Raw genomic sequence first — 14,559 nt, forward strand, 5'->3', positions numbered from 1 at the left:
AGAATTTGAGGCAAAGGTTGCCAGTTGGATAGGAGTAGTGGTATACTGGGACTAGCTTTCTTGAGTCTTGATTTGTAGTATTAATATTTGCTGATGTTCATAGTATAAATACCCCCACCCATGGCTGACTTCAAGTTATAAACTGGCTTGCAAAATTCCTGAATATTTAACAATCTGTACTCCTTAGCTGGTAGATGCCAGCTCCAATATACTACTCAATGGGAGACTGTCAGGATAGATTCAGGAAGAGGGAATTCCAGGTAGAACAGGTTGTACAACTAATAAAACAAAATGGTCAGTCTGGGAAATTATAAGTAGCATGCTGCTGAAGAGTAAAGGAGGAAAGAGCCAGGGGCTAGATTGAGAAATGCTTGGGATACCAGGCTGAGGGGCATGAACTGTATCCTACAGGGGAGCAATTGAAGGATTTAAGGAAAGAAGTGATGTGATCAAATTTGGTCTTTAAAAAGATCACTCTAGGAGAAGTAGAGATAGTAGATAAGAGGAGAAATTAGACATAGGAAAGCTAGTTTGGAGGCTATTGCATTAGTCCAGAAAAGTGGGTACAAAGACCTGAGGCTAGGGCACTCTCTGAGGATCTGGAAAGGAGACTGATATAAAATATATTTAGAGGCAAATCTTTAGGGTTTGATAGCCAGTAATTTGTGGGAGGTGATGAGAAAAGAGGAAAAAGTAGACAATGCATCTTAGACATTTAATTTATGTGTCTGAGAGGACTATACTGGTATAAATAAGCAAGAAATTAAGAACAGTGGTAAGTTTTTTTTGGGAGTATATGCGTGTGTGTACGGTATTATGTAAGGGCAAGGTGAAGGGAAGGGGAGGTAGAAAACGTAGGAAAAATAATAATCAATTTGGTTGACATGAAATCAATTAAATGGTTTATGTGGTTGTTGTTCCAATGGAACATTAAAAGTACCCCCAGCCTGAGCAACATAGCAAGACCCTGTCTCTACAAAAAATAAAATAATTAGCCAGGTGTGGTGGGGTGTGCCTGTAGTCCCAGCTACTCAGGAGGCTGAGGTGGGAGGATCACTTGAGCCCAGGAGTTTGAGGTTGCAGTGAGCTGTGATGATGCCACTGCACTCTAGCTTGGACAACAGAAAGAGACCTTGTTTCAAAAAAAAAAAAAAAAAGAAGTACATATACACAATACTAGTTCAGGAGCTCAGAAAAAGAGGTTAACAAAGAAGATTCTGAGGTTGTCATCAAACAGGGACAATTAAAGCTATGAGAAGATAAGATTGCCTATGGGGAAAACCATGGCCACTTAAGAGTATATCAGGTCACAATCTAATCCAGCTTGATCAGATTTTCCTTTTGGCGTGATCTCATTCAGGTGACTTCCGAGAATGAATTAGAAAGGAAATTCACCAGAAGCAAGGAGACTAAATAGCAGTTACTCCCCTCCCAAAATTACAATAAAAATATGACAAAACAAAACAACATACAAGTGGAATGTAATCAAGGTTTTATGCTATCTTAAGCCAGTACTGCAGGACCTAATAGGTTTCGCTCTTTTTGGAGCTCATCAGCTGCAGGTAACGGCTCAAATTTACTCCGACACAGTATACCTGTATAACATTTTACCATTTACAAAGCCTCCCATTCACAGTCTTCTATTTACTATATCCTGACAATTCTTGGGAGTTTTCTCAGCATTACCTTAAAGACACTTTACATTTAGGTCTCAAAGGCTTTGCTGCAACCAAGTACCACATAATTCTTTTTGTTAAAATCTCCAAAAGCTGATTAGGTGAGGAACAACGCAATTGTCCACAGCCTAGGCTGTCATCAGCCCTACCAGATGGCCTCCTCTATTCTTAGAACCATTGCAGCACAGATCCAATCATATTGATGCTTAGGTCTCTAGTTGTCCAGAGAATCCTGTTGGTCCTGACATCCCTGGCCCTCTTATCTCTAAATTGGGCTATTTTTTTCATCCCTTTTCCTTTAATGGTTCTGGTAGTAAATCTAGAATAAAGGTTAATTTGAGAGGAAAAGGAACAAAATAAAATTAATTGATACACGAAAATCTTTGAGCAGAACATTTTATTGTGACATTTCCCAAGGATACACTGTATAGCTGTGTAGATATACATAAATAAATACCAAACACTGGCATCCAGGAGCAGAACAAAGTGTATGGTAAGCTATCATCTGTGGTAAAAGGGGGTGAAGGAGGACTATATATACATATTTACTTTTATATGCAGAAAATAACTCTAGTAATTTTAGGAACTGGGTGGTTGTGGTATAAGAGATGGGAAAGAGACTTTATTGTATACTATTTTGAATTTTGAACCATGTGGATATCCAAAAAATAAAATTTAACATATACTTGCACCCTTCTCCTATGCACTTAGCTGTGATTGACAGGTGGTGCTTGATAGGACCAGTGTGGAACTCACGAGGCCAATTGTCTTTGTTTCTGTGGTTCTAAGAGCTTTTTTAATATCCTCAGAGTCTTAATTTTATCTTAGCATTCTCTCAGAACCAAAGCCCCATGGCAGAACAATATTTTAATTGTATTAGCAACTGTTTAGTATAAAACTTAACTGCTTGAAGACTAAAAAAAAGTTAACTTCTCACAAAAATACCTCCTATAACTTTCCTTCATAGTTTCTCACCTTCCTTAATGAAATAACATCAAATAACCAGACTGAAGAAAGCTAGGAAAGAAAGGAGAGACATGAAAATTATATTTCTGAAAAGAATATAAAGGAAAGCCCAGAGAAGAAGCTATGAAAGAAGGAAGAAACAAGTAAAAAATGTAAAAATGTGATGGTAAATTTGTAGCATTGTATTTCTGTGGCTCAAGCAGCAAATGGAAAGGTGTATTTATACTCGTTACATTAAGAGAATGGCAGGTAAGATTTGATGTTAAAGGTACGAAATGGATTTATGAATCCCAAACTAAAATTTATCTCATCACTTTACAGCCATTGCCAGATCTCTGGAAATTCACCAGCCTCACATCATCTTAATGATACTTATTCTGACTTTCAAGGAAGAAAGTAACTATCAACGACCAAAATTTGTTTTAAAAAATCATGATTTTGGTGGCTAGAAGAAAATGTTCACGGCCAACTTGTGGACAAAGACAATGCAAAAAGAATCTACACTATATTTCTCACACCTCAAGTTCAACATGAACTCATTCTTACTTTAGTTCTAAACAGCCAATGTGCACAAATATGGCTGTACCTAGGGTTTATAGCCAGCATCTATCTGTTCTGGTTATTGGTCCCTATGGTATTCCAGCTGTTGAATATTTTGAATATCATTCTTGGCTCTAGCATCATACATCCACGAACCCCATGTGGCCTAACCAATACTTCTAGGTAGGCCAAGGACTAAGCCTATGAAAATGCACGGAGAACCTACAATTGAGCATGTCCATGACACCTGCACATGTCCATGAAGGAGTTAAGCTAATAGTTGATTTTGGTAGCTTCTAGAGAGAGACCAGGGCTTGGTGACCCCTAAACAAGTGTGATTCTCAAAGAAGTATTCTTAAGTACTGAAGGATATACTCTTTCTCATGTATTGGTCAGAATAAGGGAACTGCAGAATTGGAAGGGAGATCGTCAGTCAAATTTTCTGTCTATTGCAAAAATCCCCTTCATAATATGTGAATCCAGTAAGTCATTACTTGAACATTTCCAGTGATAGATGTTCTCTTATTTGGAACTTCTCATTCTATTCTGAACACTTATCTGAAATGTCAGATCAGTATCTGGCTCCTTCTTTTCCAATTCCCTAAAGAAACAATTTTCAAAACCTAGCTGTCTATTTTTTCTACACTTTCTCTTTCATGGAGCTTTCATTCACTCTCAAGGTTCAAGGGTTATTTCAAGGTTTTCTGTGGGTATGATAGCTCTCCTCATCTTTAGTCCTGAATTCCTAACCACTTCTGAGATATAAGTCTTTACATTAAAAGGTCTTAACACTTAATAAGCTTCAATTTCTTCATATGTCCTTCCCAATGTACATACTATTGTTGCTGTATTTTAATTCTCTTTTAAAAATTCAATAATATATTATTATTATTGTTTTATACAATCTGAGTGTTTTTACTTACTTTCGTTCTATTTTCACATTCCCTTTTGCATCTAAAATAATTTTCTGTCTGAAGTTATCTTTCAGAACTTCCTTTCTCTAAAGGAAGGTCAAGCAATGGCAATTCTGTTTTTGTTGTCTGGAAATATCTTAATCTTACCTTCTTTCTTGAAAAATATTTTTGCTGGATAGTTGATATTCTAGGTTGATAGTTATTTTCTTTCAGAACTGTTTAGGAATCATTCTGCTGTCTTCTGGCTTCCTCTGTTGGTACTGGGAAATCAGCTGTTGTTCTTCTTTGATTTCTTTTTTTATCTGACTGCTTTTAAGATCTTTGGCTATGGTGTGTGTCTGTAATATATGGATTTTTTTTTTCTTTTTATCCTGCTGGGGATATGTAGGGCTTCTTTAAACACTGCCTCTGCCCAAACTATTTCTTTTTCTTTTAGTATTCCAATTAGGAGACTTTCTCACTCTATCCTTCATGTCTCTTAAACTCTCTTTTGGCCTTATGTCCTTCTATGCTGCTTTCCATATAATTTCTTCATTTCTATCTTCTAATTCACTAACTTTCTTTACTGCATCTAATCTGCTAAATACCTATCATGTTTTTATTTCAACTATTACACTTTTCTCTTCTGGAAATTCTCTTTGGTTCTTCTTCAAATATGTTTGCTCTTCATATTTTTAAGACTTTCATTTCTTAAACATATTGAACATTTTATAATCTGCATCTGAAAAATTTCTATATCTGAAGTATCTTCAGGTCTGATTCATCATTATTCCTACTGGCTCTTATTTGATGAACCTTGTTTTCTGGTGAGTTTTGTGATTTGTTTTCTGTGATCTGCTTATTTTTCTTTGAATTTTTTCTATGGAAATCCTAAGAGGGCCAGAACAAAGATCAGTTCCTGCAGAGAATATCTGCATCACCTTTTCTCAGGCACCCAAGGACCACTACCATTTCAAAACCACTTTAAATAAATTCTCAGCTTCAGGTTTTATAAACATTCACTTGGTATAAATCTGGGCTACAAACTCAAGGCAAGGCCTTCTTATAGCTATGAATTTTAAATGGAGACAACATTAAGGTTTGAGAGAGGCAATTTCCCTTGTAGTCCCCTGAAAAGGGAGATGAGCTTATTTCTCAGTCACCCTAACACTGAGGGTACAGTCCCTTTGGAATCCCAAATTTATTGGTGGAAAGGGGAGGGGACTTCAATTAGATCTTCCACCTTCAATCAGAACCAAGGATTTGTCTCCTGACTTCTGAGCCCCATGAAGCTACAAAGCTATGAAAATTGATTCGGCAAATGCCCTCAAGGCTAATGCCTTCTTCAGTACTCTTTCTTCTCTGCATTCCTTCTTTCATTTAGTGTTTGGCTTGAGCATTCAATATTTTCTTTCTAGCAAATTAATCCAGCATTTTAAAATATTTACACCTGGAGGACTGGTCCAGGTACCAAGTCTGCCCTATTATCAGAAAGAAAAGTTCTAAAGAGTATCTTCAAGCATATGAGAATAGTAAATGTATGCTAGGAAACTACGCTTAAGTGGTTAGGATTGTTTCTTCTATCTCCCTAAACATCATCTCCTATATTCAATCCATCATAACAAATCCTGTTGATGAATTCTGCCTTCAAATCTCTGATTTATTCTTGAATACTTGATTCTATTGCTATCATCCTAATTCTAGGCCTTATGATGTCTTTTTAGCTAAGCTAGAGGGGCTGCGGGGATCTAAAACTTAGCCTGCACACAATTAAGAGTTTACACTTCCTAAAATATTGGCTTTGTTATTTGTTATAACATATTGGTCTCCTCTTAAGGAAATCTTCATCATTACCCTCTACTTAATAATGGGTTGAGCCTCCAAATGTTATCTTTCCAGGATTTGGTCCTACTTTCCCTATCCAAGCACAGATTCTCAGCCAAAATAGGTCTGTCTTTTCTTTTCCCCCTACATAAGCCACGTGTATTTGATCCATGGTCTTATTACCCGAATTATACCAATCCTTTCAGGCCTCTTTCATTTGCAAAGTTTTCCCTGATAACTCCCAACATGCTTGCTCTGCTTTCTGATTTCCCTGATCCCTTGTGGATGCAGTAAATATTTTAATTAGTTTGACTCAATTTGATATACTTCTTTAATATTTGGAGTTAAGCTATAAATAGCTCACCTAGAATTCTAAACTAAGTCTGATTTCAAAGTTTGTGTTCTTTCTAATATATAAAACTCTTCTCAGTATTCAATAAATCCTTTTTGGTTTGCATAAGAAATAAACCAGACTCTATAATTCAGATGTAACAATGCTTTACATTTAACTGGTTTATCTTAGATTAGCTGGAACAAAACAGAATCTTAAATGGTATTATAATTCTTAAACTTTATTCATTTAAGTAAATTTTTTACCAAATCCCCTCAAAAGCAATTCTGTAGCAGCTTACCAATAAAAATAAACATTAGCTCTTCCAAATGTAATTACCTACTCTCTGAAACTCAAATCAAACTACAAAACCACTCTTCAGGGTAAATACTACCTCTAAAATTGTAAGCCTAAAAAAATGGCTTACACCACTAGAAGTTCACCCCAGGGACCACTCCAGTGTTAAGGAAAAGATACTAAAAGCCTAATTTTATAAATTATTCTGATGTTGATAAACAACCAATCCAGTTAAAATAGGCTGCATTACACCAAATTTACCCAATTCACTTTATAACAAACTTTATCTCTAGACTACACTTCAATAATCATGACAGTGACTGTTATTTGGGGATTATAATGCAGAACTTTTTGCTCACATTAACTTTTTGCTCTTACCTGTATTTCTAAGTAATAAGAAATCAAACTGAGTCTCAAATTATCTCAAATAATTTGAGGGTTGGCTTTTAATATAAAAATAAAAGAACCCTCGTGGCATGTAGAAATTTGGAAAATTGTTGCTTAATTCTAGGCCAAACAAGGGAGGATAGACTGGGAAAAGTAAACTATTTTTAGTATTTCTATCATAGGACAGTGTTTGTCTCTCTTACCTTTCCTGTCCCGTCCTTCATCAACACATACTGGCAGACTTCCTAGGGCAATGCAGAAATCCAGACAAGAGAAGGAAGCACACTAAAATAATGGAGGACAGGCTATAGAAGATGGACAGTGTCAGACATCATGTGGGAGAAAAGAATTATCACAGTTAGCCACTTTATTCAAGAGAAACTAAAACTGGTCATTTCAAAGGTAAAGAGATAAGAAAAAACCAAAGAAATCTTTTACTTCTTTGTAGCAAGGATCCTTTCAATAAGAACAGAGGAGAGCTGCTATTAATTTGGAAATTTGCCTTCAGAGGAATGGATATAACTTAGCAAACAGTACAAAGGGACAAAAGATAAATAAGACTCTTTAGTATAAAAATGTTAATCAAGAGATATAATTATAGGCTTTGAGAAAAGAAAAAAAAAAGAACTATAATCTAAAAGCAGTTAAGAGAGAACTATTGTTTCATCTCCAAGAAAACAGCAATAGGAATCCCAATGTTTATACATAAAAATGATGAATGAGGCATATGCACTTAAATATTCTTAATTACATGGCCTTACACTATGAAAAACAACAATACAGTCACATTTAACAATGGAGTTCTAGAAAATGAACAAAGTAGCCCCAATGAGGAATGTTTTCACTTCAGGGACAATCTCCTGCACATATTTGCATGGTGTGAAATAAAATACCTCCTGCACATATGCCTTAATATCTGCCCCATCTAGACACCACAGTGGTTGAAATCCCACCATTGGGAGACAAGAGTCCTTCAGATTTAATAGAGCCTTTGTAACCTAGTGGTTTTTTTTTCACCCAAATGCAAGATGCTAGGAAAGTTTGAAACTATTCATATTAGCAATGTGATTTTGTTTCTTTGTTTTCTTCATGATTAGAGGTAGTTTATACAAATGGATACTTAGATGGGTCAAGAGATATGAAAAGGGGCAAAAGAACATACAGAACCTAAGAAAAACTATTTCACAACCGTGGGTACAACCAGTTGCTTTGTTATAAAAACATTATAGGTTAAATCCTTTGCATGTGAGATTTAGGCATTTCTTTAAAACTAATGCTTAATTTCAGCAAAATTAACTAAAGTCATAACATTTCTAAACAAGGTAGATGACATTTTTATCAAGGCTAAATTTTCTGTAAGGTAAAAGGCAATTTGTGTAAAAAATGAATTCATTTAAAAAATTTAAGTGCTTCTGTCAATTCTGATAACATCTGAATAGTCCATGCAAATTTTGTTAAATAAAATGCATACCTCATACTCTTTCCTGCAAACTTTGGAGATATCATTCTTTGAAGATGCCTAAAAGCCAACAAATTTCTCCATTAATTTATTATACATGCTAATCAACACAGGACAAAAAAGAACACATATTAGTATATGTTAATTGCTGATACAGTATTCTTTATTTTATTGAGGAAAACCTTATGTTCAAATATTTAAAAGTCCTTAAAATACAACAAACAAATTTCATGTAATTTCTTTAAAACAAACATCACCCCTAAGGCCTACTCAACATTCTAGAGCTTCACTCTAACTTTTAGGGCTTTAATCTCACATAATAACACGGTCCTTTTGTTATTTCAGAAACTAGATGACTTTGAAGGAAATGTAAATCAGAGGACTTTTTAAAAGCTGAATTCCACTCTGTAGCAAATTTTCTTGTGAAGCTCTGCCACAGCAAATTTTCTTGTGAAGCATTGCCAGGGCACTTATATTTTGCTTTTTTTTTTTTTAACCCTTCACATTCTAAGCTTTCATACTGAATGTATTCAGCCAATTTTCTCAGAAAAGTGCCATATATAATGGAGGTGCAACTAAAGAGAGAAATGTACTATGCCAGGCAATTATCAAAAGTTATTTTTATGTAAGTCTCTTAACAAGTTTATGAAGAGATATTAACCCCTCTAGAGAAGATGAGGAAACCAATACTCAGAGAAATAGCATGTTATTTACCATATTTAAATATGTACTTTCTATATAAAAGAGCCAAAATAAATCTGCTGAGGCGTGGTTATTCTTCCAGATGACACGAGTCTCTGTTTGGAGATATAATTCCAGAGTCATGGGCTCTGGTTTCTTGTTCCATTCCTCCTGTTCTATCAGCTAGGCCCAGGCAATTTATAACAGGTCAGCTGATGACGGCAGTGAGAGCAAGAAGCAGAATGGGCCAGCAACTGCTTTGTGTCTCGCTAGACTCATTATAGTTCAAATCCTCCACAACTCAGTTTCATCTCAATGCCTGGAGGAGAGCAGCAGATAGCCAGGCCATTTGGTGCCAAAGAGTGTCACTCAGGCTACAGTCTGTGTGAAAGTGAAGGTGATAGATACTATGCCTCATATACTCCTGTCAAGAGACAAGTCCCTAGAAGAAGAAAATAAGAGAAGGCTTTCTAGCTGTGGTTTCAAGTCCATCTAAACAATCATTTCTAGTTTCCCAGTTACTTCTACTCCTGTCACTTGGAATGGATGAGCCAGGAGGCCAGATTTCCCATTCTGAGAAACCACTATTAAAACATGGACAGTGAGGAAGAACTCAGGGGCCTAAGATGAATGAGAGTAGAGATATATCAAATCAAAGAAGTCATAACTCACTATAGGAGTCACACTAAACTTAGGAGCAGAGAAGAAATATAAGAACATGATCAGGGTAAAGCCATGATGAAAGAGAGAAGGGAGATAAAATAAGCCAACAGTGTCAACTGTTCTCATCTAAGCATTCCCTAAATTTATATGACCATTTGGAGTCACTCAGCATTGACTCAGCATGACCATTAGCGAAGTACAAAAGGCAAAAAGGAAAGATGAGAAGGAATAAGAGCAGGCTGAAGTAATATGCAGCAACCATAACTGAAAATGCAGCAAGTCTAAAAGGAGATGGCTTATGCAAGAAATACTAAATTTGTAGTTTTTGTGGGTCACCTCTTCAAAGCCATGAGGTGGGCAAGCCCAATTCATATGCACAGCTAAAACCCAAACTGCACTCAATGATGCTTAAGAGCCTGACTGCCCAGCATTACCTGCTTGCATGCCTGTCGACACTCCAAGGCAATAGCCAGTTCACAGCAGCCTAAGCCAACCCAGCCGTCAGACTTCTTAAACACACCTTAAAAACAAAATGTTCAAATGCTTAAGTCAAAAGTAGCAACAAAAACAAACAGCACACCAAATTGTTTCATGGGATACCACTAAAACTCAAAGCAGATGTCCACAAGAAAACTAGCTCAGACAAGCAGGGCCTCAAAATTATTAAGCCCTTCCCTTCACCCTTATGCCCAATGTTGTCACAGCCTGCTTAGAGTCTCTCACAGAATAATTATCAGGTCCTTTGTTTTTTTTCTCTTTTCCCTCCGACCGTACATTTTCTAAGTCATTCTTACTCTTGGGTAGATAGCATCTCTATCAGAGGACGTACAGGGTGAGGAAAGCAAGAGAGAGGCTTTCCTTACTTTTAAAAGGTGAAAAATTTATACAATCTGAAGAAGAGAAACCAGAGTATGCCTTCCTCACTTTTAGACTGTGAATCTGAGGCAAAAATTCTAATTTAACTTAACAAGCAAACAAACAAAAAAGGGCACAAATATGATTGTATTCAAAATATTAAGTATCTATAATAGCATAAAATCCACAATCCTGTTTAAAAACTGATACTTGGTAAACAGGCAGGAAAAATTTCTGTGAACCTGGCCTGGCTTTGATGGGCACACTTAATCATGGGGCAAAAGAACTATGTACTACCCTGGTTCAATTTATGCACAACTGTGATTTCTCCAACCAAATTACTGTGAAACCAAAAGATGATAAAATTATAAAAAGTGTTCTAATTTGTTTTTTAGATGCCTTTTGTGATCATGAATGTCAATGAATGACTCTTAAGACAAAATTAGGAGATTTAGGAAATAATTATGAAAAGAAAAGACTTATGTTTATAGGGATGCTGTGAATTCCTCCTTATCTCTTTTACAAATTGCTTTATGCTGCATCTATGTAATACATAAATATGCAAATCCACATTTGCATTAAATTAGATTATAATTTACATTTGAAAAAAATGTCAGGGATTTAAGGCAATAGGTAACATAGTTTTCCAAATGAAACTAGAACTTAACACAAATAGAAGCATTCTGCTAAAAAAATAATATAAACAAACGAAAGCAAAGGAATTGTTCACAGATAGACAAAGCTCTCAAAATATAAAATATAAACTGCTGGCTGGGCATGGTGGCTCATGCCTGTAATCCTAGCACTCTGGGAGGCCGAGGCAGGAGGATTCCTTGAGCTCACGAGTTCGAGACCAGACTGAGCAACAGCAAGACCCCATCTGTACTAAAAATAGAAAAATTAGCTCAGTGTCGTAGCGTGGCCTGTAGTCCCAGCTACTAGGGAGGCTGAAGCAAGAGGATCACTTGAGCCCAGCAGTTTGAGGTTGCACTGAGCTATGATGACCCCACTGTATTCTACCCAGTGCAACAGAGACTGTCTCAAAAAAATAAAAAAATAAAATATAAACTGCTTACAAAGTTGATTAAGTATAAACTCCTCCAATTGTAAAAACTGACTAAAAATATTTCATATTACAAGCTTATCTGTATGTGTTAAGGGTACAAAGACAATAGAATTTCATCTAGCCCCATTGCCTAGTAAAGTTTCCCCTAATTCTTTGCTGCTTGCTCTTCAGAATCCATGTTTTAGAAAGAATTTTAAATGGAATCAATGTAGGTCATAAACTCTGTGAGCTGTTATACCATAATGCAGTACTACTGTTTCCATGTACCCAATGACCTCTTAGAAAATATTAAATTACAAGCATTTACATTTACTGAGCTCCTACTATGTACAAGGCACTCTATTAGGTCTATGTGGGGCTGTGAAATTAAGAAATAGACAAAATATATGATTTATCCCATTATGGAGATTACAGTTTAGTAGAAACAATATATGTGTGTGTGTGTGTGTGTGTGTGTGTGTGTGTGTGTGTGTGTGTGTGTGTGTGTGTGTTTATAAAATTCCAGGACACTAGGTAGAATGATAATTAGGAGAACAGACAAGGAAGTGGACAATTCCAGGAAGGCAAATAGCCCAATTTGTTTGAAATGAAAACTTCAAACAATATGACAGCAGTTAGAATTCAGAGATACATAAGGTACACTCCTTTTTTCAAAAAAAGGAGTATATAGAGAGTAATTTTCAAAAAAATTACTCTAACCAGGGCTGGAAATGAGCTGCAATCCTAGAAAACAGTGAATGTCAGGCTAGAGACTGTGGGCTTTATTTCAATAAAAGTGGATATCCCCTGAGGGCTTCTTTTTGAAGGGGATGGGAAGAACAGATATAATGTGTTGGAACATCAGTTATAAGGTTATTATAATATTCTATCACAAGAGTGTAATAATAAAAACTTGAACTAGGAGTAGAGAGGACAAATGTTAGATTTTGCAAGGGGAAAGTCAATGGAACTAGAAAGAAAAAGGAATCAGAGATAACTTGAGGGATTCTAGTATAGGGTCATTCACAAGAGGTACAGTTATGAAGCTGATTTAGGATTTGCACTTTAGATGACACCTGGATGCAGAGATCCATGTAGAGATGGCTGTAGAGATGTCTAGAAGTCACAAATAATGATTCAGATTTGAGAGTTACTTCTCAGGGTTGATTATTTAACAGTTCTTAGAAGGAATGAGATTACTAGAGTGAGTATGAATAGAGAAGGGAAGAAGACCACACACTGGAATAACTACAGTTCTTATTGGAGGAGGAAGGTAAGAAAGAATAAGGTTCTGAGGCTGAGGTGGAGTCATAAGGAGGTAGTGGTCAATAATATCAAGTGTTGCAGGAAAGCAGTGCTGAGAAAAAGCCATAAAATCTAGGAACCACGAGATCTTGGTGATCTTTCAAAGACTACTTTCAGTAGAATGGTAGAAGTGCAGAAAAGAGTACAAAGTTATGGATTGAGTGAATGAGAATAAATTATATATTTGAAAATTTGGGTGCTGAAAAAAAAGAGAGGACAGAAATTCCGGAATATAATTTAGGTTATAGGACTATAACACAGATTTTATGTTCACAAAATAAATTTTTAAAATGAAACTGCTAAATGTTACACTTCTATTGCTTACCTGGCAAAGATGAATTCATACAACTCCAAATTTCAACCTAAAATTATAATCAATAAAAGGCTTTTATTTAGATAATCAGTTCATAAATATGACAATTCATTTCTACAGAAATTATGTACAGCTAACTTGATTATGGCTGTGTCTATGCACTCAATGTTCTAGGACTATATGTACAACCACCAGCTATTCAGGGGGGAAAAGAAAACTGAGATACAAAAATATTGCTTGTTCTTTTCTCATTTTCCATCTAAGAGCAGCACTAAGGATGAATATGGTTATTCAAGATACTTATTATTGGCCGGGCATGGTGGCTCATGCCTGTAATCCTAGCACTCTGGGAGGCCGAGGCGGGAGAATCGCTCAAGGTCAGGAGTTAAAGACCAGCCTGAGCAAAAGCGAGACCCTGTCTCTACTAAAAATAGAAAGAAATTAGCTGGACAACTAAAAATATATATAGAAAAAAATTAGCCAGGCATGGTGGCGCATGCCTGTAGTCCCAGCTACTCCGGAGGCTGAGGCAGAAGGATTGCTCGAGCCCAGGAGTTTGAGGTTGCTGTGAGCTACGTTGACGCCATGGCACTCTAGCCTGGGCAACAGAGTGAGACTTTGTCTCAAAAAAAAAAAAAAGATAGTTATTATTAATAGAACTGCTATTTCCAAGCGTATGGACAAAAGTGTTTTCAGAATAAAGGAAAATGTGTCAGTCATAACTATTTGATCATTAACTTTTCTTCCCTCCACAAAATACAAGCCACCATATCTAAAGAGGTTCTTGCATCCAAGCTCAGGCTTTCTTGGCCTGACCCATGAGCATCACAAACACTGAGGACAGCCCAAGCATTAGAGACATTTTAAGTTACCTGATTCAGATATGCAAGCAATGTATCTATAGTATGCCAGAAAATGGAAAGACAGGAATAATAAGTCACATATTTCCCTTATCCCAAATTCAACTTTTCAAAATCAAAATAAGATTTAGTTATTATAGTTTCCACAAAATTAGTCAAAATACAATAAATAAAATCCCAAATTACAGATAAAATATTATAATGAAATTTAAAGACTAGACACATATTTAAGATTTTTAGATCTGTGTCATAGAATAGATAAGATGAAAGACAATATTCTTTTTTTTTTTTTTTTAATTTTCAATTATTTATTTATTTATTTTTTTGAGACAGAGTCTCACTCTGTTGCCCAGGCTACAGTGCCGTCACATCAACCTGGCTCACAGCAACCTCAAACTCCTGGGCTCAAGCAATCCTTCTGCCTCAGCCTCCCGAGTAGCTGGGACTACAGGCATGCACGACCA

At 36.1% G+C, this 14,559-nt stretch overlaps 1 protein-coding gene across 4 annotated transcripts in view; it reads right to left on the bottom strand.

Moving 5' to 3' along the window:
- The window catches only part of RECK (reversion inducing cysteine rich protein with kazal motifs), a 70,544-nt gene that overhangs the window by 39,011 nt on the left and 16,974 nt on the right, over nt 1–14,559 (bottom strand). For all 4 annotated transcript variants that reach the window (XM_045562818.1, XM_045562819.1, XM_045562820.1 and 1 more), the window contains 3 exons: nt 13,248–13,284; nt 10,152–10,237; nt 8,386–8,433 (listed from right to left, as the gene is read on the bottom strand). In XM_045562818.1, the coding sequence (XP_045418774.1) occupies nt 8,386–8,433; nt 10,152–10,237; nt 13,248–13,284 (171 nt within the window). The remainder of the gene's footprint in view (nt 1–8,385; nt 8,434–10,151; nt 10,238–13,247; nt 13,285–14,559) is intronic.

Source organism: Lemur catta, chromosome 10 (genome assembly GCF_020740605.2).
Source record: "Lemur catta isolate mLemCat1 chromosome 10, mLemCat1.pri, whole genome shotgun sequence".
Lineage (NCBI taxonomy): Eukaryota > Metazoa > Chordata > Mammalia > Primates > Lemuridae > Lemur > Lemur catta.